The sequence below is a fragment of the Ciconia boyciana genome, chromosome 3 (assembly GCF_034638445.1).
Source record: "Ciconia boyciana chromosome 3, ASM3463844v1, whole genome shotgun sequence".
NCBI lineage: Eukaryota > Metazoa > Chordata > Aves > Ciconiiformes > Ciconiidae > Ciconia > Ciconia boyciana.
In genome coordinates, this window is record NC_132936.1 from 75,637,725 (window position 1) to 75,661,143 (window position 23,419).

Here is a 23,419-nt window from a genome sequence, read left to right on the forward strand (position 1 = left end):
CTTTGAGCTACACCTCACCTTACCAACTCTAATATGATTCAAAGAGGTGAGCTAAAAGGAGTATAAGAATACAGATCCCCTTTGTTCTTTGCAAAAACATTTTTAATATGGCATGTGTATGAAAGCACCACAACATACTAGAGTCCGCAACTGCTGATAATACCCTCTATAGGAAGCAAGAGGAATTCAGGAGCAGACTCATATTCACACAAACCTCTTCAGCTGAGAGCTCAATGAATAAGTTTGTGTACATGTGCCCATGTGCTCACTCTTCACACAGCCTGGTGGTGGAGACCAACCTCTGCTGGAGAGCCGGCAAAGATAAGTGAAGCAAATGCCCAGCTGTCTGCACCCATCTGTGTAAATACATATAGGGCAGCCCTCTGTGAAGCTGTGAAAAGGACTTTAAAAATCAAAACCACTCCCCCAAAATTTTGGAATGACAAAATTCTATTTTGGAATTGCAAAGATTCAGACTGCATGTACATTTAACTCTTCCTCAGAGAACCTTATACACTAAAAAAGTCATAACCATGTTGTAAGTGGGATACCAAAGGGATGTAAGTGGGATACCATACTGCATAAATGAGCTTTAACTATAGTTACTATCATAATCATACCTGCACACTCTTGTACTTTTTCTGCAGAAGCAACAGCTGTATGCGGATCTTCTCTCTCTTATGGTCCTCCATAGGCTGCTGTAACAACTGCCCTCCTCTCTGTAAAACTTCTTCAATCTGAGCTCTTTCTTGATCCAGCTAAAATTACACAAGTCTGCATTATCTACAGAAAGCTCAGCTATGGCTTCCAAAATCAATTTATTACCTGCTTAGATATTAAGAGTAATGGTACCAAACTGCTGTTTTATTATCCAAATGTGAGCCAAAAAAAAAATCAAGCAGAGATTCTCCTCCACAACTACCAAATCCTAAAATCCAACTTGGTCATTCCATAAACTTCATAAAGAGATGCCCTGCAGGAAGCTCACTCAATGAGCAAGCAGTAGGCAACCACAGCAAGAGGGTGCTATGACTTCAGCTCTCTTCAGCTACTCCAAACATTCCTTGACAATAATAAGCAAGCTCAGCACAGAACAGCAAGAAAATGAAAACATAATAAATATAAAAATAGCACAAAGGGAAGCATATGTTCTATAATAATAGGTCCTTCCATAGAGGCCTTTTAAAAATTGTTTTCTGTAGTATACATACCTTTTTCCATAGAATTATATTCAGCTTTCCAGCTCAGTTTATAATATTTCATGATCTTAAAAAGAAAGGCAGATAGGGTGGCCTAGCAGGACTTTACCAAATTTTGTACCAAGATACAAACAAAAGTATGACAGTTTTATACAGGTGAACAGCAGAGCCTCGATAAGAATCTAGAAAAAGATAAATTTTGTTCCAAATTCTTATTTGGACTTGCTATGAGCTATATTACAGCACTCTTATTTGCACCTCATCTCACAAGCATCCACTGACCTGACCTATGCACTGTGATTCAATATATCATACCAGTTTAAATTTAAAGTGAAAAAAGTATCTACCCAATGCAATAGATTAGAGGCCCAAAATTGCCAAATACATACAAAGAGTCTCAGCTGCATTAAGTAATCATTTCAACATAAGTTCAGACAGATATGAAGAAAGAAAAAAAAAAAATAGTTTTGCACCCTATTATAAGGAATCCTGTAAAAGTAGCGAGCTACTTTGGGTAGAAGAGAGAAGATAAATGAAAATCAAAGTTCACTACCTGAATTATATAAAACCATGATGAAAATACAGACTGATGTGTGACTAGTTACTCTCAATGCACCAGCCAAGAGGCACCAGCTATGGGAAAAGTATGGGAAAATTGTGCAGTGTTTCCAACAACCTAGTAATTCCCTTCATTTTCTACTCCTGTCTTGAAAAGATTTTCTCTGAATAATTCCCCCTCAAAGTCTGGAGGAATGTAACATGTGGACAAAACAGAAAGGGAGTCAGTCAGTTATTTAATTCTGCCATTGCTCACAAACCTTTTCATCTTCCCCACTCAACTCCAGATGCTTTTCCACAACTTTCAACATATTCTGTATGTCACACTCAAATTTTTCCGGGTCTGGAAAAGCTACTCTGACTTCACGGGGCTCTGACACGACAGGAAGTCGTTCTTGTCCAACAAGCATCTGCAAAGCAAAATAAAACTTTGTTCACACTGAAAATTTAGTCTGAGCTGTCACACACAGTTTCATGAGCTCCATGAACAGATATGCCAGTTTGTAGGACCATCAGATATCAGCATAAAAAAAGAAATTTAAAAAATTGCAAGAGTTATTTGATCTAACACTGAGAGTTAGCTTGGACACAAGTGTTGGTAGGTATTACCAAGCTTCTACCTTCAAACTTCAATCTGAGCATTTTCGTCTCAAAACAAACCAAAAACCTCCAGTCATATTAGCTTTATGATGTTGTTCCATAGTTCATATAAATATATACTGCACTATACACATTTTTCTGAATCTTTATAACACACAGTTATTTGTAAATTTTCCCTTGCAACTCAAGTCATCACCTGCTACTCAGGTAAAAAAAAAGAAGCTGGTCTAAAAATCAGTCTGTCCATTTTTCACCTATAAATACCTACACTTAAAAGAGAATCAAAAGCAGCAAAGCGCTGTTCTAACACATAAAGATCCATCCCCTAAAGCTATTTGCTATCATTTTGTCATAGACCCCCCCAAGCATGTTTTGGGGCTCACACATCCTCACCTTGGCACTTTTGATGTGCTGAGAGACCTTCTCAAAGTTACGGTTCAGTTCTGCCAGCTTGGGTTCAACAAGTTCACGGCATGACACCCCCCGACCATTCATTAGGATGATAGCCTGATCACGCACATTATCCACTCGAAGACTGACATCATCTAATTCAGATGTTAAGCGCTAACAAGTGAAAGAAAATGCAAATGGTTACCCTAGGAAAGGAAAAAATACTTAAAAAAAAAAGGCAGCAAACCTGACTTGACTTCATTTAGAATCCAGAAGTGGTTACTTGACAGCAACATTTCCTACCTTCACAGTTTCCTCCTTTTTGCTTGCTGACTTTTTCTCAATTTCATCCAGCAAGGCTTCAGCCTGATACAACCAAGTACTGATGTGGGCAACATTTTCATCAAAAATTTCCAGCTGGCTCTGATGATTCTGGAAAAAGATGAAAAAAATGTATCAATGTGAGAAACTTAAAAAAAAAAAACCCACAAAAAACCCCAACACAAACCAAAAATGCCCACACAAAAAAAGCACACACACACAAAAAAAAAAAAACAACCAAAAAAACCCTGCCAAAACCACCATTATGAGTAAAAAGGAGATCAATGGAATAAAGTGTTATGGATACACCTTGGAAAGGAACACTGAAAATTAGACTGTACCTTTCACCTTCAATAAGTATTTACAAGAATTCAATTTTCATTCCAGACCCTTCAATATTATTGTTCCTAATTCAAGAAAGGGAAACAGAAATAGCTGAGGTGGTTTGTCCAACTAAATAAAGACAGAGAACGTATTACAACATTACAGCCAGACCACAACAACTTAGTAGACCAAAAAACCAAAACTGTTTTTACAATTATCACTAGCAGATACAACAGTATGCATTATGTGCAATTGTTGTTGGGTTTTGGGTTTTTTTTAATTGAAAGGGGATTACACCGGAACTTACAAATTATAATAGTAAACTTTTGATATTTTACAGATTACATTAAAATATTTCTTCCTCTTAAGAAAAGTCACCACACTGTAGACATGTTAATTAGGTCTGCTTTCATATGTAGTCAAAAATTGTAACATTAGGTGCCTCAGTCAGAAACAACACATTATTCTGTGTGACAAAACAAAGCTATCAGATTCAGAGAAGTACTATTCTGCTTAAGCACAGAGCTTCTTACCCCAAAAAAGGGTAGCTAAGCTTTGATCTTTTTTAGACTAACAAAACAAAGGAAGGGGAGGAAAGAGAGAGAAGGCCTATGATTGTTCTCTATATCAACATCAGGAAGCGTATACCTTCATCTAGCGAAAGAACAATTTAACCTAACAAAGTCAGCACAAGGACAATAAATATTCATCACCATACATGAACATAATTTAGAAGGTTTTTAGTTGTGGATCATCCTTACAGCATTTACAAATAAGGGTAAATTACCTGACTACTCCTAACATGGATGTCATTGGATTATGAAACGAACAGTACGACCTGCAAAAGCCTCTGGACAGGATGCACAGGGTTCACCATCTAGGTATACACCAAAGTTTCCACAATTTCAGCCCATATCAGGGGCTTCTGAAGGTGGATTGTCATAATTAGCTGAACAACACAGAAATACCTTAACTATCTGAAAACACCAGTCTGATACTAGCATCAATGGACTGTTTCATGTCCATTTAGCAAAACTTGTAGCTTTAGGCTGTATAATACGCTTAGTCTTCAATTTACTCAACCAAACAGACACTGTTGGCCTCAACTCCGAGTTAGCATACTCTTAAACACTTGCAGTTATGGGCTGTCCAAAAGAGCAATAGGCTGACAGAGGGTCCCAAGTGCTTTGCTGAACACCACTAGGAAGTTATCAGTTGTCCATTAAACAGCCATCATCTGGGTGTTGAGGAAATCTATTGACACAAAAATGCTCTTTTCATGCTGGAGCTGGCACAGAGGTTTCTTCCAGGCTGAATAAAGAGCAGCACACACAGCAGCCTCATGGAAACCAATTCGTTTGGGCTAGTTCCTTTTGTTTTCTACTTACATTAATAAATTCCTGAGCTTATAGAAAGTTACACAGAAAACACAAGATCCAACTTCTGGGCTCTAATTAACCTGTTATGAAACAAACAACACTTCCATAACCCGGTGGGTTTTTTCCCCTCATTTTAATTTGGCAGAATCAGCTACTACGAGTTAATCAGTAAACCCACTAGCAGTTTTATGAATGCTTGTATGCCCCATAACCCACTCAGTCTATGTGCGATGGTAGATGCTCCCTTTCAGAACAGTTTGGAAAGTTACTTCTATGCACTAGGGTGGCAAGAATTGTATTAAGGGCTAAATAAGAAGTGGACACAAAAGGCTAGCACTGTTGGTATAGTAAAAGAGAAAGTGATAAAACATTAACAGGGAAGAGGTACAAGGAGATACATTTGTAAATAAGGACAAAAGACTAAAAATGTAATGTGATGGCACATAAAAGGCGGGGACAAAGGAAAGACAAAGAGATTAAAACAACAGATGTGTGAAAGGTGTTCACTAAGCATATGCTGGATTTTCTATAGAAAAGAGGAATTACACCACAAAGTCTAGGGAGAGTAAGAACCTAGAAAAGAGTCCTAGCACTGAAGCCAGGAGAAAGAGAAAGGCAAAAGAAAAAGGAAAAAAAAAAAAGGTTAAACCTAGTTTTATTCTCTACAACTAAGCAGGTTATTCCCACTAGGTCAAGTTAACTGTCTGCCTGGGACATTTACATAGTTTCATCACTCTTACATCCAGATTCTGCATTTTCATCCCCTACACACTGAGCAATAGCCACTACTACCAAGAGCATGGCACCAATGCCTATCAGCACCTCTAAAACACTTGCAAGACAATTTTCGACCTTCCTCATTGTATATAACCTCATGACTCACCTCTCCACCTACAGAGTAACCAGACATCCATTCTACATACCTTTAAGCCCATGAGGCATCAGGAAAGCTTCACATCACAGAGAAGTGAGACAAGTAAAAAATGCAACTGTTCCAAGGGTGTGGAGGGAGAACCACCCTAAATATTTCTCACACATGCAACTTACCAACAAGGTGTCACACCAGTCCTCGGTCCAGGTCCGAACTCTGCTCCAGCCAGCATTAAGGACACACAGCTTCTCCTCCAGGGAAGTCTCACTCCCTTCCACCAGAGCCTGGAGCGCAGTGCAGCTTTCGGTGATGCTCTTCAGATCAGCTTTCCTCCTCTCCAGCTCTCTCAGCACATTCTGAAACAAGAGGAGCCGTTAACACTGCACAGTGCTCCCAATCACAAGGGCAAGGAAGCCACATTTTCACCTCCACAGGAAACAAATAGTATAACAGATGATCTTCACTTGAGAAAAAAATCAAACCAAGTAAAATCACCTTCTGTTTATACTCACTCTCTGTAGACAGTGATCTCCTTTTTTGAGAGAGAGCGCACGTGAGAGCACAATGCATGTAAGTGTCCTGAATAACTTATCTTGAGACCTTTTTGTTTTGTTGTTTTATAATATCTTCACAGTTCCTTTTCATTAGGTAGGTAAAACAAATGCATCATATCACATTATAGGTCTAATTTTAAAAGGTTTTTTTCTGCATTGTGAAGCACCACAGAGAACACAATTTTCAAGAGATACTCTGGATTTCTCTGTATCTTTTCCTATTAAAGTACTTTTACAGTTGGCAACAATGAGAAAAGTGGTAGGCCAAGGCTGAATGTTTTTTTGAGTACCACCACCATTCATTACTGCATATGTTCAATTCACTTGCTACATATTACAGAAGCCCTATCATTATATTACCTGTATGTAGATATGTAAATATATGTATCTTTAGCGCTAGTATTTTTTCCAAGTCATCTCTGACTTTAAATAGTTTTTTTTTTAAATCTAAAAAAAAAAAAATCACCTTATTTGAAAGAATGCATACTGACATACAAATTAAGCAATATGTGATCTCTTGAATATCAGTATATGGTTTCCATGTGGAAAATAGCACCTCTTGCCATACAAGATCACCGATTACTATTGATAACATCTGGCTATTTAGACAGCTCTTTGATGTCAGTGTACAGTGCGTGGAAGAATGCAGTTAATCACAACTAGTGTCTGGAGCTCCTTGAACATCTTGCTATCTGTGAAGTAAATAATTTATTTTTATCATAACTTATTATCTTAGAGACAGAAACAAATACTCAAGTTACTACATTTTAAAATTGCTTCTAGAAAACCTTAAGACAGGAAGGACAACTTTGCATGCAACATAAAGGGCTTGTCCTCCTGGTGGTGCAGCATAAGAGTTCATGAACTATTTGCATTGCTTACAAATGTACAGTAAGTATACTTCAATAAGTATTTACAAGCTTGTTTGAAAAGAAATTTTAGGGATACTGCCACAGCAGAAGTGTAGCACTAATACTTGCTAATCCCGAGTGAAATGGGTGAGAACAGGCTATAATTAGATGTTTTTGTAATTTTGTAAGCTTTCAAGTTTTAAGATTGTACACAGACCTATTCCAAAAGTAAAAGGTGACAGAAAACAACAACTGGAAAGATCAGTATTGCTGACCTGTGTCAACTGGCACTTGTTGCTAACTCCAACTATTACATAGACAAGTTTCTACAGTGTGAGAAAACAGATACTTTGCTTCAGGACAATTATAACACATTTGCCTGCTTCCATGAAAAGTTCCAATTTATAGATGAAAGAAAATAAGGAATTGCAGGAGCTTTTTGTTTTGCAAAGTCACAATTTTGAAGACAAAGCTGTTTCAATGAAAAGTTACAAACTCAATTTTTCATTAAAAGTGTCAATGAACTTTCAGCTTGCTCTACTAGTAAAACATTTGACCCAGCCCAAAATTATATTTGCTGATAATTAAGAATATTATAATTATGAACTGTGTTAGAGATACAGTAAGTCACTTAAATACTTATTAATACCAAATATGTACTATCATCTTTAATATTTCACTGGCCATTTAAGTTTGAGGCAAGATGCCTGAGATGAAACAGATCAGATTCAGTAAGGTACTGAATATGATCTACTGAATCTACTAAAATTTCATGATGCAAGAGATTTAGGAACAAGTTACAGGGACTTAAATTCACAGCCACTTCTACATAGTATTGCCATGATGTTAAAAATTTATTCTACAGTTAGAGCGTGCTTACTTTGGCCCAGGCAATTTCTGAATCTAGATCAGAAAGCAAGCTCTCTGAAGTGGACTTCTGCACGAGCTCAGCCTCAGTGGTAGCTAGCCACTCTGACAAAGAGGCAGCCTCTTTCCTCATTTTGCGTGCCAGCTGGGATGCTCTTTCGAGGTCTTGTTTTCCTTCCGTCACCTACAAAAAAATAAAAAGGAAAAAAGAAAACAAAATTAGATTTTAAAAGACAGCAAAAATGAAAGTGCTAGCCAGCTAAAATATCCATCCGAATATATAAAATCCTTGCACCTTAAGACTGTCTTGCATTGGGGAAGGATCCTGAAAAGAAAAATCATTTATAAACATCTGCATCTTACTATACAAAGCAGAATATATAAAACTAGAATAATTTTAAATTAAGATACACTTAAAGGAGACAAAGAAACCTGCATACCAACTTATTTATAGCTAGTGGTCACCAAACTGACGTTTAAACTTTCTTTGTTATGATCCTTTAACTGAAAACTCAAGGGGATATAGAATTCAGTCAGCCAGTCACACCTGTAAAATTCAGTTCCTTTTTGTATTTTGATAGACCTGCTAGCAGAAAGCTGTAAAGAAAAATTTCACTGAAAATCTAGTCTGCCCTTGAAAACATCTCAGTAAAGTGAATATGAAATTTGATGTTTGCTGCAGTATAATCAATTCTATTTCACACCGGCTACACAATTAGTCTGGACAAACTTTAACACACACACTTGGGAATAAATCCAACCATAGCAGCAAGAATCAATTGACATTTCAAAAAATTGCCCTTTGTCTCAGCTTAGTGTTTTGCATGTATTTATTCAAAATAATGCACTCTTTGAAGATCTAAAAAAATAAATTCAGACACAAACAAAATCATAACATACTGCAAATAACTGCCTTTCTATCCTTTCCCAATTTCTTGTCTACCTGTTTTCCGAGTTATAGATGTACAAGTTCCACTAGAATCCACACCTTCATAAATGTTCTCCACCTTACAACAATAAAATATTTCCTAGGGCCCATTTCAAGATATTCCAACAATGTAATCTGGCCACTTACCTACAGCTTCATTCACAGAGCACTGAACAGGCATGAGTCTGCTTGGACTTCTGTCCTAATTTAGGTAGGAAAAGAATCCCCTATTTCCCCCCTGCCCACTAAGGGTTTAACCATTTTTAAACACTTCACTTTGATAAATAACTATTCAATTACTAAGAAAATTACTCAATTACATAAATATTTAATGCAGTTCATGGGAAATACAGGTTTGCCTGCATTTTCTGTTTCATACCGAGAGCAACGCTTCAGATGGATTACGATTAGAAACCATCATGACACAACCTAAAAAAAAAAATTGAAATAGACTCGAAATTCTCATATGACAATCTGATAGTAAATTATCTTACAGGCTGGTTTACAGACAACAGAAGGTATAACAGTGCTCAAAGACTTTAATGAATAGCAGGCCAGCTTTGCCAGAACGATGAAAGCTCTGTGAACCTTCCTTTCTTCAAGGCTACCTTCAGGAACACTCTGTGAGCACAGGGGTCTTGCACAACTACAGGGTTGTTATGTGTAATCTTTCATCTCTCAACTGATTGCTCCTGGATGTAGCAACTAGCCTATACGGTATCAGCTTCAGAATCAAACTTAAAACAGCATCTGACATCAAAACAACAAAGAAGGGAATTTATATGCAGACAAATGTTCATATGTACATTTGTTTTTCTTACCTGTGCCCCCAAGTCATTGTAAAGAAATTTCAATGCTGTCAGTTGTTCATCCATCCCTTTGGGATTATCTGTCTGTTGTTTCTGTACAATTTGCCTTCCTGTCTTGATTACAGTTTCGACCTCCAATTTCACCTCACTGAGGGTCTTATAGAGTTTCTAAAAACACAAATATGTATATTGGTGATCAATTTGTAGCGCAGATTTTCAGACTTTGCTTCATTTGGGGACCTGACCATCAGATTGCACTTAAACTCTGAGCTATGGATTAAGAGCAATGTCTGCCAAGAAGATTTCAAACTTCTGATGTTCCATATTTTATTCTAGTTTTAATTTTCACCCAAAAAAATAATTATCCCAATAATTTAGCAGTGTTTACTCCATAACATCACCACATGTGGCAAGGCTAACATTGTGATCTGTACTTGATGTTTTGTATAGCATTTGTTTTGTTCAAATACTAAGAACCAAGCAAATTTGCCCTTAGAGTGATGATTCTCCATACCACAAGGATAGCCAGGGAAGGGAGTTTATTAAAAACAAAAATCAGCTGTTCCTCCACATCTGTAATCAACAATTCACTACTTTTATGCCCACATTCTCACCCAGAAGAATTAGAGGGTTTTAGTTATCAATTGTTCTGTTGGCATTTTGCAAAGAGTTGTAACAGTTCCATCAAGACTTTAAGCAAAATTTCCTCAGGAGAGAGTTTAGGCAGGAAGAATCACACAAGAAAGAAACACCCCCAAGCATGAGTTAAGAACATTGCATACTTACCATGCACCTGTCCAGATGAGCTTGGATTACATCTGGGTCAGTATCCTTCACATCCAAGACATGAAGTTCTGCTTTTACACCATCCAACACCCGCTTGCAATCCAACATGCGCTGCTCAAAATTGGCTGGTTTCTGGAAAAGCTGATACTTCGTAGATACTTCACGGAGTTTTCTCTGTTTTAATGAATATTATGTTAAAAGATTGTTTTAAATTAATATCTGCACTTCAAAAAATAAAATTTAAAGCATCTCCCCCCACAGATTCTAACTCACTTCTCATGTGACCACAACTCAGTACACATGGCAACACTATTTGCCAAGCCAAATTCCATCACCTATTCCTAATCTCCACCTGAGGTGCAAGAGCGCTATAACTCTGTACCATACACTTTCAAAATATCCATTCTACTAAAACAGAGACTTTCTAATTTTCAGCATTTATCCCATGATACTTATGAATTTTAAACTTCCTTATTCAATTCATCTAGTGCTGCTTGTTTCCTAATGAAAGGATGTAAAAGCATAACCTATTTACTCTGAGGTTCGGTTGACCATAACGAGCAATTTACAGGTTGACAACAGAATTGAAAACCAGAAGCTCTCCACATTTAAATTCTTAGAGTGACTCTCATATTTTTACCTGCAAAGCATCCAGCTGAGTTCCACCACGGGGAGACCTGCATTCAGGAGAAGCAGGAGGGAAAGAGCGAGCACTTTTCTTGAGCTCCTCTAAGGTGGACTCGTGAGCTGCAATCTCAGCTTGAATCTTCTGCCACGTCACAGAAACAGGAAGAAAATGTGTTACAAAATTGCTTGCAGAGAGGGGAAGAGGAACTTGCTTACCACCTACTACCCACCAGAAGTAAATCCACTTTGTAAAATTTAAACACTACCAGGTTTATTTTGAATATTCTGCCTCTGGTGACAGCTTGCTAAATTGAAAGCCATTAAGATTGTTATTCGATACAACCTTCTTAAAACAGGAAAACAATCCAGATTACAAAAGATATCACCTAATACATGAGCGCAGGACTGAAATGAAGCCTTCATGAATGAATAAGTCTAGGCTGAGCACTATCATGAAATATTTCAAAATGTTTTGTAGTGAAAAGCTATACTGGAATACCTGGGCCTCCTGGGGCATCTGAAAGGCATCTACCCTATCAGTCAGGTAAGATGTCAGCTGTCTATCCAGCTCTGCTAAGTTTTCCTGCAAGACCTGCAACATGTGGTCGGTTTCTCGCATGGTCTGAAGCTGCTGTTCCAAGGCAATCTGCCGGCTCACTGCCTGAGTGGGACAGAAAGGTAAGACAAGATAGAGCAGTAATTCAATACAAGTTATACTAAACTTTCTCAAAACAAGGTAGGGGAGACCCAAAAAATCCTATGCCAGCAAGACTGTCTAAAAAGAGCAAAAGCAAGCCCTAGAAGGCAGCAATGTTTGAAGCCTGCTGTGATTCATATTGGTAACTGACAAACAGCAACATAAAAGGAGAGTTCTGTTGCTAGATATACAGGATAGTGAAAACTGGTCTCTCCTATCACCTCAGGAAGAAAGTATTCTGTTAAAAATATACCAGTTTCAAAAACTAGCTATTCAATGGGAATTGGGGACTTTGTAATACACTACAGATCAATATTGTCTGATGTGTAAACTTGCACATTTTCTTTCAAAACAATAAACTCCGTCTGTTAGAGTGTGAAAACAGAGGTTCACAGTTCCTTCCCTCCATTGCCTCTCCCTTCAACAGCAAAACTTCTAAGTTCATCTGAAATGTCACTACTTGCATGAGAACACAAATTCCCCACTATCAACACATGCACAGACCTGTGGGTGCATACATACACACACACAGATGTGGAAAGTTAACAGCCCTGCAGCTGCCAAAGCAGATAGCTGGCAATAAAGTACTGCTGTAACAGGAAAAACAATAGTGAATGCTAACTTAAATGACAGCATGTAGCCCCCAGCTGAGGGCATTGCATTCATGTTGCTCACTGTAATGAGGATGAACTGAAATTCCCTCTGTGACTACACTTTGGCAGTAGCAGAAAAAAACCCTCCCATCCTACAATGTGGCAGGGGCCTGTATTAGCAGGATACAGAACACGAGTTACAAATTTATGCAACCTGAAATACAGCTAGGCTTCCTCTACTTCTTAAATCTAGAAAAGATTAAAGTATGAGAAGAGGAAGGGGACAACATAATAGATGGGGAATGAGAAGAATGTTTTCCTTCTGTTCCTTATTCAGAAGATGTGACTTCTTCCTAGCTATTTCAAAGAGTGAAAATGTCACTTATTCACGTTCCTCATTTTTACAGTTAGTGAGAAGCTCACCAGTATTTATGGTAGTAGGAAGGGAATATTAACCTGTTATTGAACTGTCCCCCTTGAGGCTGGAATTGCCTTTTTGTCAAAGTTACCTGGAAAAATACCAGGGGGTCCCTGCAATGGAAGGGTGTGCAAGTGTGCAAAACAAAACCTGACTCAAGTCGGGGGGGGGGGGAAGCATCTTGCTCTTAGGGCATTATTCCAAATTGAAAACAGCTGACAACATTGTGAAGATTTTTCCTCTTTTCCTGTATTGCAGTCCTGCATCTATGAATTTAGCTAACAGGAATCATTTCAGACCGCTGAGCTGAAAAACCCACTCTACTTCGACCCTGCCCCCAAATTCTTACCAAATGACTCAATTCCTCATAGCGGGCATTGAAAGCCTCCAATTTTTCACTGATGATATCATCAAGAATCCCTCCATCAATCAGTGTCTGCCCAAGTTCACGAATCTGAGTTCGATTATCAGCTGGATGACGCAGGACTGATTCCAGGGACTAATTAGCAGAGAAAGTTTTAAAGGTCAAGACACTGACTATTACTGCATTTTTCAGAGGTGGAAATCTGGCTGCATGCATAGAAGTTTTACACTTCAAATGTCTTGAGAGTGCTCTAAAAGCATGAATTAGTTATGGCTTAATCCATGATGGCACAAGGCAAATACAGTGGTCATTTTGCTTTAGATAATTAAACTTCACAGCACTTCTCGCCTATTCACATAATTTCACACTATAGTGCTGCAAGGAATTAATCAATTTACACAGGACAGGAGAGAGCATACAATTTTATCATGGTACCAAGTACAGCACAATCATGTACAGCAAATTCAACTCTGGTGGAAGTATATCCCTTCCAGATTGGATATAGAAGTATATCCATTCCAAATGGATATACAGAATGGAAGTATATCCATTCCAAATATCCATTCCAGATTCAGAGCAATATGTTCATTTGACCTGAAGAATCAGAATATTCAACACATATTTCAGTATTCTACTGAAGTGCAGAATTTATGGGTTTTTTTAAACAGAGCTATCTGAAAAGTTACCAATCCAATAGAATGACTACAATACCTCAAGTGCGTCATTGACAGCATCCAACTTATCAGGCAGATTTTCTGTCATTTGCACCCTTTCTTCCAGATTGTTTAGCCAAGCTGTTTCTAAATCAAGATACTGAAGCAGCTCGATCCAACAGGACCACACCTCCTAAGAGCAACAGAAAAAACATAAGTTAGCCTAAACTGCCAGGCATAGCTCATATACCCTGTGAAAGAAATTGTTTCCGAGACATTCACCTAAAATAGGCGAGTAGAAAATATTCAAAAACATGCCATGGCACAGTAAGTTCTAAACAGAAAAGCCTGCAACTATAACAGCAAGATAAAAAGAAATATGCAAAATACACATAGTAGTCTCTATGCTAAATTTACTCATGCTAAAATTACCACTGACATCCAGATTCTTATAATTATTTAAGAATGTAACAAAATACATCCACTCCTCTTGAAGGATAGGACATATACAACCTACTCCAAACTATAATCACATGTTCTAATTATCATTTAATCATCAACCTTTAATTTCCGATAAGTTTTTTTTTGTCATTTTGGAAGACACACACATGGATAATAGAGCTGAGAGACAGGCTTACTTATTTGCACAACTTTTGATTACAATACAGGTTATAAAAGCAAAGTTAGATGGTGTCTCATGGATTCCAAGGATGTCATCTCAAGGGAGAGTAATCTTGGAAAGGAGCCACAGCAAAATGAGTTTATGCTGAAGCTACTGGATTCAGTGACAAAATTGGACATTTTCAGTGTCCTTCTTTATTCCTCTTGTGCCATCTGCCTCCATTTTATTAAGCTGAGAGCTATCATTCTTACCTCCAAAGTGTGGCATTTCCCCCGGATCCTATTGCACAGTAGCTGGTAGTTCTCCAGCACAATGTTCAGCTCAGTCGCCAGGTCCTGACCACTAGACGGCACTTTGGCAGCCAGCATCTTGATGTTGTCTTTGAGAATCTTCACCCGCACCTCTTTTTGCAACACATCCTCCTTTGCTCTCTGCCCAGAGAAATGTATTACATGATCAGCCCTCAATTGCCATATGTCAGCTATTCACCACTCAAACCAAAGATAAGCAGAGCTTAACGTTGGAAGAGTTGCTGCCAAAGTATTCTTGGGTCTGAGCACAACAAAATATGGCACTAACTTGCATGGAATTCAGATTATGCTAGTAAGCATTGAAAAATCCTATTTTATTAAACATACAGACATATTTACCATTTATGGTTTGTTCATTAAAAATCCATGACTCAAAGCAAAAAATATTAAGTTCAGTGCTATTTATACGCTAGCATACAGATATGAAAAAGAGAAATGAACTAGAAAAAAAAATAGAAGTTTGCTAAAAACAAGCATATCGGGGAGAAAAAGGTAGGGTGAATTTACAGAAGTTATGAGTCTCAGAGCTCAGTAACTATCTCCCAGAGTTATTCAGGAAAGACGATGTAATTACCTGGGACACATGCAACTACAAAGTTGGGACCTCTCCCACAGCTGTTGGGTGCACTAGAGGAACATGCAAAAAAGGACAACCAGAAGAATTCCTTCAACCCAACTGCACTCAGAGGAGCTTAGTAACAAATACACAGGCTAAGCACAGTACAACTCCCAACACACAGGCCTGGAGATAGCTGGAAGACAGATCATGCAGACCAGTCCCAGCCTGTCTCCGTTGAGACAATTAGAAGGCTCCAGAAATAGAGACTGTCCTATATTTCTTTCTTTTCAGGTTTCAAGGACAGTTTTATGAAGTTGAAGTACCTCTGATATATAAGGCACTGCACTTTATGGTAGAATTTAGTACATGACAGCATTATTGTTACACATATTGCTCGAGATGTCTTCTAAATGTAAGGCAATTTAAAAAAATGCCAGTTAATGGAAGGGCAAAGAATGGAAAATCTGGGGAACATATTATTTTATGGCAGGATTATGAAAAACTACCTAGCCTCATGTTAAACCTACTGCTTCAAATGTCAGCAGGAGTTCCACTCTCTGTTCAAATGAGAGCAGAATTAGGCAAGCTCAAAAGTTTTTCAAAACCTTATGCAAAAATGCTCCTGGTCAAATATACAGAAAAAGTGTTCTTTCCCAGTCTTAAAAGTAGTCCCAGCATAATATTCTTACTGCAAATGAAAAAGGATATGCAAGTGTTACAGTAAGCTTACTGGCTCACTGATATATCTGCCAAATTTAAAAGTACAGAATATAATCTGGATTTGACAAAGGTAAATGTGCTCAAAGTCTCTCAGATTTGCCAATGAAAAGAGGGTTCTTTCTCTTCTTGGCTTGTGTTCAGCAGGCTGTCAGACTACGTGATCTCAAATGGCTTCAAAGGACATAAATATATTAAAATACTAGTTAAAGACTGCTTCAGAAAGCCCCTTCAGAAAGAACAATTCAAAACTTCAAATAGATTTGTCAAAGCACTTGTAAGGGAGAAAAAATTCTGTATTTTATGCTCCATCAAGTAACAGTGTAGTGGATACTCATTTAAATAATGTGCATACAAGTCAAAACATTTGTGAAGATATGCCTGAACTCTCAGATTTAAAAGCAGAGAGAATTATTGTTTACTCTGTATATAAATCCAACAAAATTATCTATTCAACTGGTAATTTATAATGAGACAAAAATAGCTCCTTCCTCTCCATTTTTTTGGCCACCAGTCCCAAAATCAGAGAAGCAGGGACCAGCATTACTGTTTGCAACAGATGAGGAACACAAGATAACCTTACAACAGAACTGTTTTAAACTGCTTTTCTACATGTGGAGTTACTATATCTAGGGGACAAGAAACTGAAGTCCAACAGCTAGAAGCAGAATAATATGTTTTCACAACCACTAATTCAGACAGGTGTAATATCACCTTTTCTTTCTTTCTCAAGTCTCGTCTCCTGCAATAAGTTTCCATATTCTTAGTGTTTAACATGCTATACATAGCAAGTCTGGCTCAACAGCTGGGCAAGCTGCTATTCATTATTAAATCCCTACCCCTCGTGGCCAAATAGAACATCTGCTTTTATAGCTTGTGCTTTAAAAACAAAAATTCCACAAAGCAAAGCTGAAAAATACCACTAATCTTGTCATGACCTAAGCTCCTTTCCACATAGATAATAATGCCACAAAAGGTCACAATTAAGTTTTGTTTCCCTTTAATCAGGTCTCTACAATGACCCGGTATTCCTGACCTTCATTTCTTCCACTGCATTCTCTAGCTCTTCAGGGGACTTGTACTCAAAATCTTTCTCCAAATATTCTTCTTCAGCTTGGGTCATCCATTCTTGCATCTCTGCCAAATCCTTCTTCAGATTTACAGCTTTTTCCTGACTTTCAGACAGGCGATTTTTCTGACTAACAATCTAGAATCCAAGGTGGAGAAAGAAACAGCAGTTTTATTACTTAAATGTCCTTGCATATGTGAAAAACCACAAGTCTTTGTTAAAACATTTTACTACCAAAACACTTTCAGGCCTTTTTAATTAACAAAAGGCTTTTACACACACACACATGAACTCATGATCCCTTTTTAGCAAATCAACAAAATCTAGAGCTGAAGGAAGGAGGAAAATGACCTTTTTTTTCCCTCATTGCATGTAAACTGGTAACAATCCCTGAAAAAATTCAGAGAGAAAAAAGCCTCTTCTGATCACAAGTATCATATAGTTAGATATATCTTTACACAGAGCACTAAAACACTCTTGAGGCCTCACTTCTTTCCACAGCCCAGGAAATCTGGATTCTATATCAACGGCAAAGTTCTCCAACATAGATCCTCGCCAGGCATTGCAACTAATGAAGTATGTTTCTACAGACAGCAGAAAGCTTCCACCCAAAAGAAACAACCAAATACACCAGACTGAAGTGGGAGGCTATTTATAGCCATTTATTTTTTAAAGCTGCTTAGAAACAGGCAGAAGTTACACAGGGCCAGAATAATATTCCAGATTTCAAGAACAACAGAACAAAAAGGTCTGACTTCCCTCTCACCCACCCCAGAAAGAGCAGCATGAGGCAAACTGAACAAATTAGTTTTTAGTTACCAACAATTAAAGAGTTCACTGTGTTCCTTCCAGTTAGGTACTGAGAAGTGCATGTATTCAAACAGAACTACCATTGCACAGGTATCCCCTAACATATTTGCCCTTCTGAAGGATTCACTGGGCCAAGTTGGATTTCAGTCACTTTGACAGTGGAACAAACAAAACATACTCATCCCGCTGTTTCACTGCTTCACTTCTTCACCATCCTACCAATGCCACACAACCGAACAAACAGCTGCAATAACACGCAAGCACTAGCAACATATGGAGAACTCACCTGTTTGCTCAGTTTCTCCCATTGAGTCTGGCAGTCTACTAGCCTAGACTTTGCCCAAGTATTTATGCTTGCAATAGGCTGAGCTCTTAAAGCAGACTCTACTTCTTTCATCTCTTTCAGTGATGGTTCAATCGTCTCCATTTCATTGACAAACATCTGAGCACATATCAGAGAAAATGAATGTTGTTCTTTAGCAAGACATTACATAAATTTATAGAATACCAATAATTTTGTAATTTTTAATTATTCCAGAGAAACTTTAATAAAAAAGCACATTGATGCTGTGTTCAATACCAGACTGTTTAAAACAATCCTTCAGTGGCCCAAAACATCAGAACAATGCAACTAAAAAACAAAATACAGCTTGCCATACACAGCGCAAACATTCTCACATGCCAAAAGTCAACACCAGAGCAACATAAGTTTGAAGATTACGTGCACTAAATACCAAGATCTTTCTGGCATACCTCAGACTCATATTCTTCTCCCAGAAACAAACATTTGAAGGTACACTGTAATTACTTACTGTAAGATGAATTTCTACTTATTTGTGATCATTATGTGCCACTAGCTAGGAAGGAATCTTACTTGTAAGGCACATACAATTCCTAAACCCTAGGATTTTCATCAGAGTTATTTGCTTGTTATTTTTATTGCCTTTGGGAGTTTAATGCAGAAAGCACTTCTCACTCACAGATTCAATTCCCTAATCACAAAATTGGGAAAAACATATAAACATTTTCAGAGGAAATAATGTCAACTTGTAGATGAGTATTTGTAAATATGGTGAAGACCTTTGAAAAATACAAAGTGTTCTGGCTACACACAAGGAACCAATTAAAATGTGCCCTGAAGAAAGATAAGACAATTTTTCTGGCAGGCTTTATGGAATATGCCGTGGACAATATTTAATAATACAAGCAAAATAATAAAGAAGAGATGCAAGTCATTACTTATTTCAAAAGATTCCTTAAAAGAGCAAAACTCACTGTGCACTGGTCAAGTTGCCTTTGAAGTCCTTCGGTATCTCCTTGAACAGCCTTTTCTGTCATTAAGAAGTCTTTCACACCATCCATCCACTTCTGAACAACTTTTGAATCAGCCTAAATCAAATATAGCAATGAAGAGTTGATACAATGTCGTGATGAAGAAAGTATGGCTGTTGCATTTCAACTTCTAGCAGCGTCAAAAGAATATGCTACAAGCTCCTAGCATTGCCTTGGTTTTGGATCGGACCACCTTTGGTTTAATGTTTTGGTTTGGTGGTTTGTTTTTTTACCCCCCCCTCCAATTTATCTTTTCTCAAATTTATATGAAAGTTAAATTCACAATACTGATATTCTCCCATCCATGCCACAGCATGGTTTAATTGACACTGTGCTGCTCCAGGCTATCTATCCCACAGAAACCCAGGATCAAGTAAGGAGGCAAGCATGGCTTCAAGAAGTACGTGGTTACCTTTCACATGAAGGACCTGGCTGAAGGCTGTGAATAGCATTTTCCTGACAACAGAAACCATGTACGACTGCTTCCACCACACTTGAGAGACATATTGCACTCCAAGGAAAAGAGAGGGCCCCATAGAAATATATGTGGAGAGAACAGGAGGGAGTAATGCTAAACATACTTGACAGGTAGAAGCTATGCCGGGAAAGCCATTGGCCTTACAGAGAAACACAGGCATAAAAGGAAAATACCACAGTGGATTAGACTAACCACTAAAAAAAGAAAATCTAGCTGTTTGAGGCCAATAGCAGCTACTGTACTCACTAGAGCAATGCACAGGGGAAATAAGGTAAATACACAACTTCAGAGTTATCTGACCTAACATTTGGCAGTTGCCTTATATCCTGCAATGAGGTAGGTGGGGAGGGAAACAGGAGGGTTGTCATCTCTTTCCCATGCAATTGTGGATGTTCCCAATCACTCTCACAAACAAAACCACCACAGACTTAGAGCAGGGAGAAAGTTTTCCCTTGCCCTCGTTCAACTGAGTTATGTGATTGTCATTTTTTAATAATATAGTTGGACTTTTTTTAATCAACATTTTTTGACTGTTTGGTTGGGTTTTTTAATAGATGGCATCTTTTTATTCTGACACATTTGTCATCACAGAGCACTGTTATTGAGAAGCTGAGTCAAAGCTCATCAGCTTCACCATCTACTCCGCATGTCACCGAGGACAAAAGCACACACTTCATTTCCTTAAAAACTTTGCAATAACAGTTCTTTCAAGATCAATACGTTACACACTGCTTCTCAAAAAAATGTCTGCACTAATGAAAACCCATTAGACTAAGATCATGTTTATTTTTAGGCCGATGCTACCATTAGAGGTCAAAGGCATGACATTTTCTTCATTCCTTTTCCACTTTGGGGGAATTTCCTGCAGCTGATTAGCCTGAAAATCATTTTCCAAAAAACAGACCCCAGGAGGCTTAACAGTGAACCATGGCTTAATGTAAAAAAATACATATTTATAAAGACTGCCATTTGACAAGGCATTTTAGCATATACCTAATTTAGCCTGCTTACAGTAAGCTACTTATGTAAGTAGCTGAAGTGAATTAAACGGGACTACTCACAAAGTTAGGCACACATTTAAATAACTTGCTGAATCACAAACCAAGTCTACAGAAGTTTAATGAAGTACATGCTCCTGCACTGTGCAGGTAAATAATTACCAATGGTCAGATACCCAGGGTAAGTTGTTGATGTACAAGAGCTCACAATTTTTAGACATGAACTAAAACACTGGATCAGTTTCTAAAATTTATTCCAGGCAGGAACAAAGATAAAGTGTTTTGAATTTTAACTTGTTCACTCCTAGAAAAACCACATGATGTACAGCCATGCAGCAGATTTAAAAGTACTGAAGGTGATACATAATCAAAGACACAGCAAGCCATGCATTATTAGAGGTACGATAACAGAGAATACAAGATACAGAAATTTTCTTCTAGATGCAAAACTGATAAAATGAGCCTTGTCTACTTTTCCCATCACATGACTATTACAGACAGTCTCACAGTAAACCACAGATCATGTCACTAATGCACGTGTTGTCAGCTTGGGGGAGCCTCTGTCACGTAACAAATCACAGAAAAGCCACCTGAGCGGCAGGACCCACAGGCAGATCTGCCACTGACTTGCTCATCAGACATTTTAAGCACTGTTCTCCTGTCTGTTCACTGTTACAATGAGAATACTTACATTCAGTTTCTTTTCAAAAACCTAAATGTGAGGAGCACTGTTTTGGGAAATGCCAGTTTTTAAAGGTGAATTAGGAAAAAAAGAAACATGCAAAATAAACCAACACTTGTGTGTAGTTGCACATGTGTGCAACTACATGTTCTCCAAGGGCTGCCATTCACTTTTTTTTTTTTTGCTTTAATAGCCAGACACTTCATCTCCTCTCTTAACCAAAGAGATTCTGCCCAGCCATTCTCCAAACTAATCCTGTGTCTCTGGTATCACATCTCCACTACTGACTCATTCAGTGTCTGCACCAGGACCACATACCCAGTCTCCCGTATCCAGCTTTCTTGCAGTGCAAGTTCCATCCTGATCTGTCCAATGCAGTACACAACATTTTTATTCAACTTGCCCCACGTTCTCATTTTTATTCATACAATGCTAGACTACAAAAATCTCTGTAACGATTAGTACCACTCCTTCAAAAGGAAAAATCAGAGAATATAAATACATGACTGTCCATCCACTGACAGCTTTATGAAACACTTAGAAAACAAAGGAACTGTGTACTTAAAAATTCAGTGCATGAGAAAACACCCCCACTGTAAGACCCATATTTCTACAGATAACACCACTATTTCTTCCATTTTCAGTCATTTAATAATTACTTCCATTGTTTCTTCTGCTTTAATTTCTTTTTCAGCTTCTGTACTTCTTTTTAAGATAACAGGAAAGTTTTTAACGTCGCGCTCAGGACAAAATTCTGTTCTCATATCTATACAACAGTGCACGGCTTCAATGCTCTGCTCTCCATAGCTCTGCAAAACTCCCATGGGCATAAAAATCCACATCTTTAATTAGTGAGTGCTTCATATACATGGTGGTACCAACATCATTTTGGACAGCTGTGGAGAGCAAGGCACTTCACCTTTGGCTGAAAAAAATTGAATAACTGATTACTAAATAAAAACCTGCCAAGCTAATACTGCACACGTGTACCCTACTCTCAGTTAAACATGAGAGAGAATTCCAGTTTTCAGGAGCCATTCTTCACCCAGTTAAAGCCGTGATTTAGGAAAATAGGTGCATGTACAGATCACTCAACCAAACATGATTCAAGTGCAGAAAAGAAGAGTTCTACACTTATAAGAAACTAAGGGAGAAAAAAATGCTGCTAAAACTGATGAGGTAAGTGGGCCTTGCTCAGTGTAGCTACAGATAATCAAGCCAACTGGAAAGCTGCAATCACTTGAAGAACAAGACTGATAGAAAGTTGGTGCACAAAGGACACTGAGGCAGGGCTACATGCAGAATATTTATTCTGTCATGGTAGATAACTAATAAGTGTAACCAGAAAGAGAGGGAAGGGAAGAGCACGAGACATGGTGGGATGTTGCATATTTAGGTCGAAGTCAGGAGAAAAATTAATGAGGAGGTCGTTGCTGGAAAGTAATCACCAAGGGCTTGGCTAAGCCTTAGAAGTTAATTTTTTTAGGCTCCTGTACAAGCCCGCTCACTTTGGGCAGTCAGCTCCTGCTGACCAGCAGCATCAGCTCCTCCACAGCTCCACATCATCCCACAGGCTGCTGCAAGTAGCTACGGAAGGATAGGTTTGAAGGAACCAGACTAAAAGCAGAAACTCTTTCAAATGTAGGCACACAAGTACACATATTCCTGAACATGTTTTTTAAGGGGTAGAGAGGAACAGGGGGACACAGCTTTTATCTTTATGTTTCAGGTAATACAATCTAACAATATTACATAAATATGTTATATAAAAGAAATACACATTTTTCCTCTGAAAACCTGCAACTCCTCCTCCTATTCGTAAGTTGGTTGTGGCTTTCATTTACAAGTTCGCTTTCTAGACTGGACTACCATATGTATGCTATTCATACACACACATCACACACACACTCTGCTAGGAGCAGCTCAATTCCTGAAGCAAATAATTAGTGAATAACACTTTACGAGCAGGAACAAGGTTTTCCCTCCAGCCTTTTTCCCCAAATAAAAGTTTTCATGGGAGCATGGGTGTGCACTCTGCTCTTAACTGTCGTT

General features: G+C 38.1%; 1 protein-coding gene across 3 annotated transcripts in view; it reads right to left on the minus strand.

Moving 5' to 3' along the window:
* The window catches only part of UTRN (utrophin), a 393,293-nt gene that overhangs the window by 256,871 nt on the left and 113,003 nt on the right, over nt 1-23,419 (minus strand). For 2 of the 3 annotated variants that reach the window (XM_072856186.1, XM_072856184.1), the window contains 16 exons: nt 19,153-19,266; nt 18,164-18,319; nt 17,035-17,205; nt 14,663-14,842; nt 13,848-13,982; nt 13,122-13,271; nt 11,564-11,725; nt 11,078-11,206; nt 10,438-10,611; nt 9,664-9,819; nt 7,928-8,098; nt 5,819-5,998; nt 3,051-3,179; nt 2,751-2,921; nt 2,018-2,167; nt 621-758 (listed from right to left, as the gene is read on the minus strand). In XM_072856186.1, coding sequence (XP_072712287.1) covers nt 621-758; nt 2,018-2,167; nt 2,751-2,921; nt 3,051-3,179; nt 5,819-5,998; nt 7,928-8,098; nt 9,664-9,819; nt 10,438-10,611; nt 11,078-11,206; nt 11,564-11,725; nt 13,122-13,271; nt 13,848-13,982; nt 14,663-14,842; nt 17,035-17,205; nt 18,164-18,319; nt 19,153-19,266 — 2,466 coding nt within the window. The remainder of the gene's footprint in view (nt 1-620; nt 759-2,017; nt 2,168-2,750; nt 2,922-3,050; nt 3,180-5,818; nt 5,999-7,927; nt 8,099-9,663; nt 9,820-10,437; nt 10,612-11,077; nt 11,207-11,563; nt 11,726-13,121; nt 13,272-13,847; nt 13,983-14,662; nt 14,843-17,034; nt 17,206-18,163; nt 18,320-19,152; nt 19,267-23,419) is intronic. The other variant, XM_072856185.1, reaches the window with a different exon arrangement.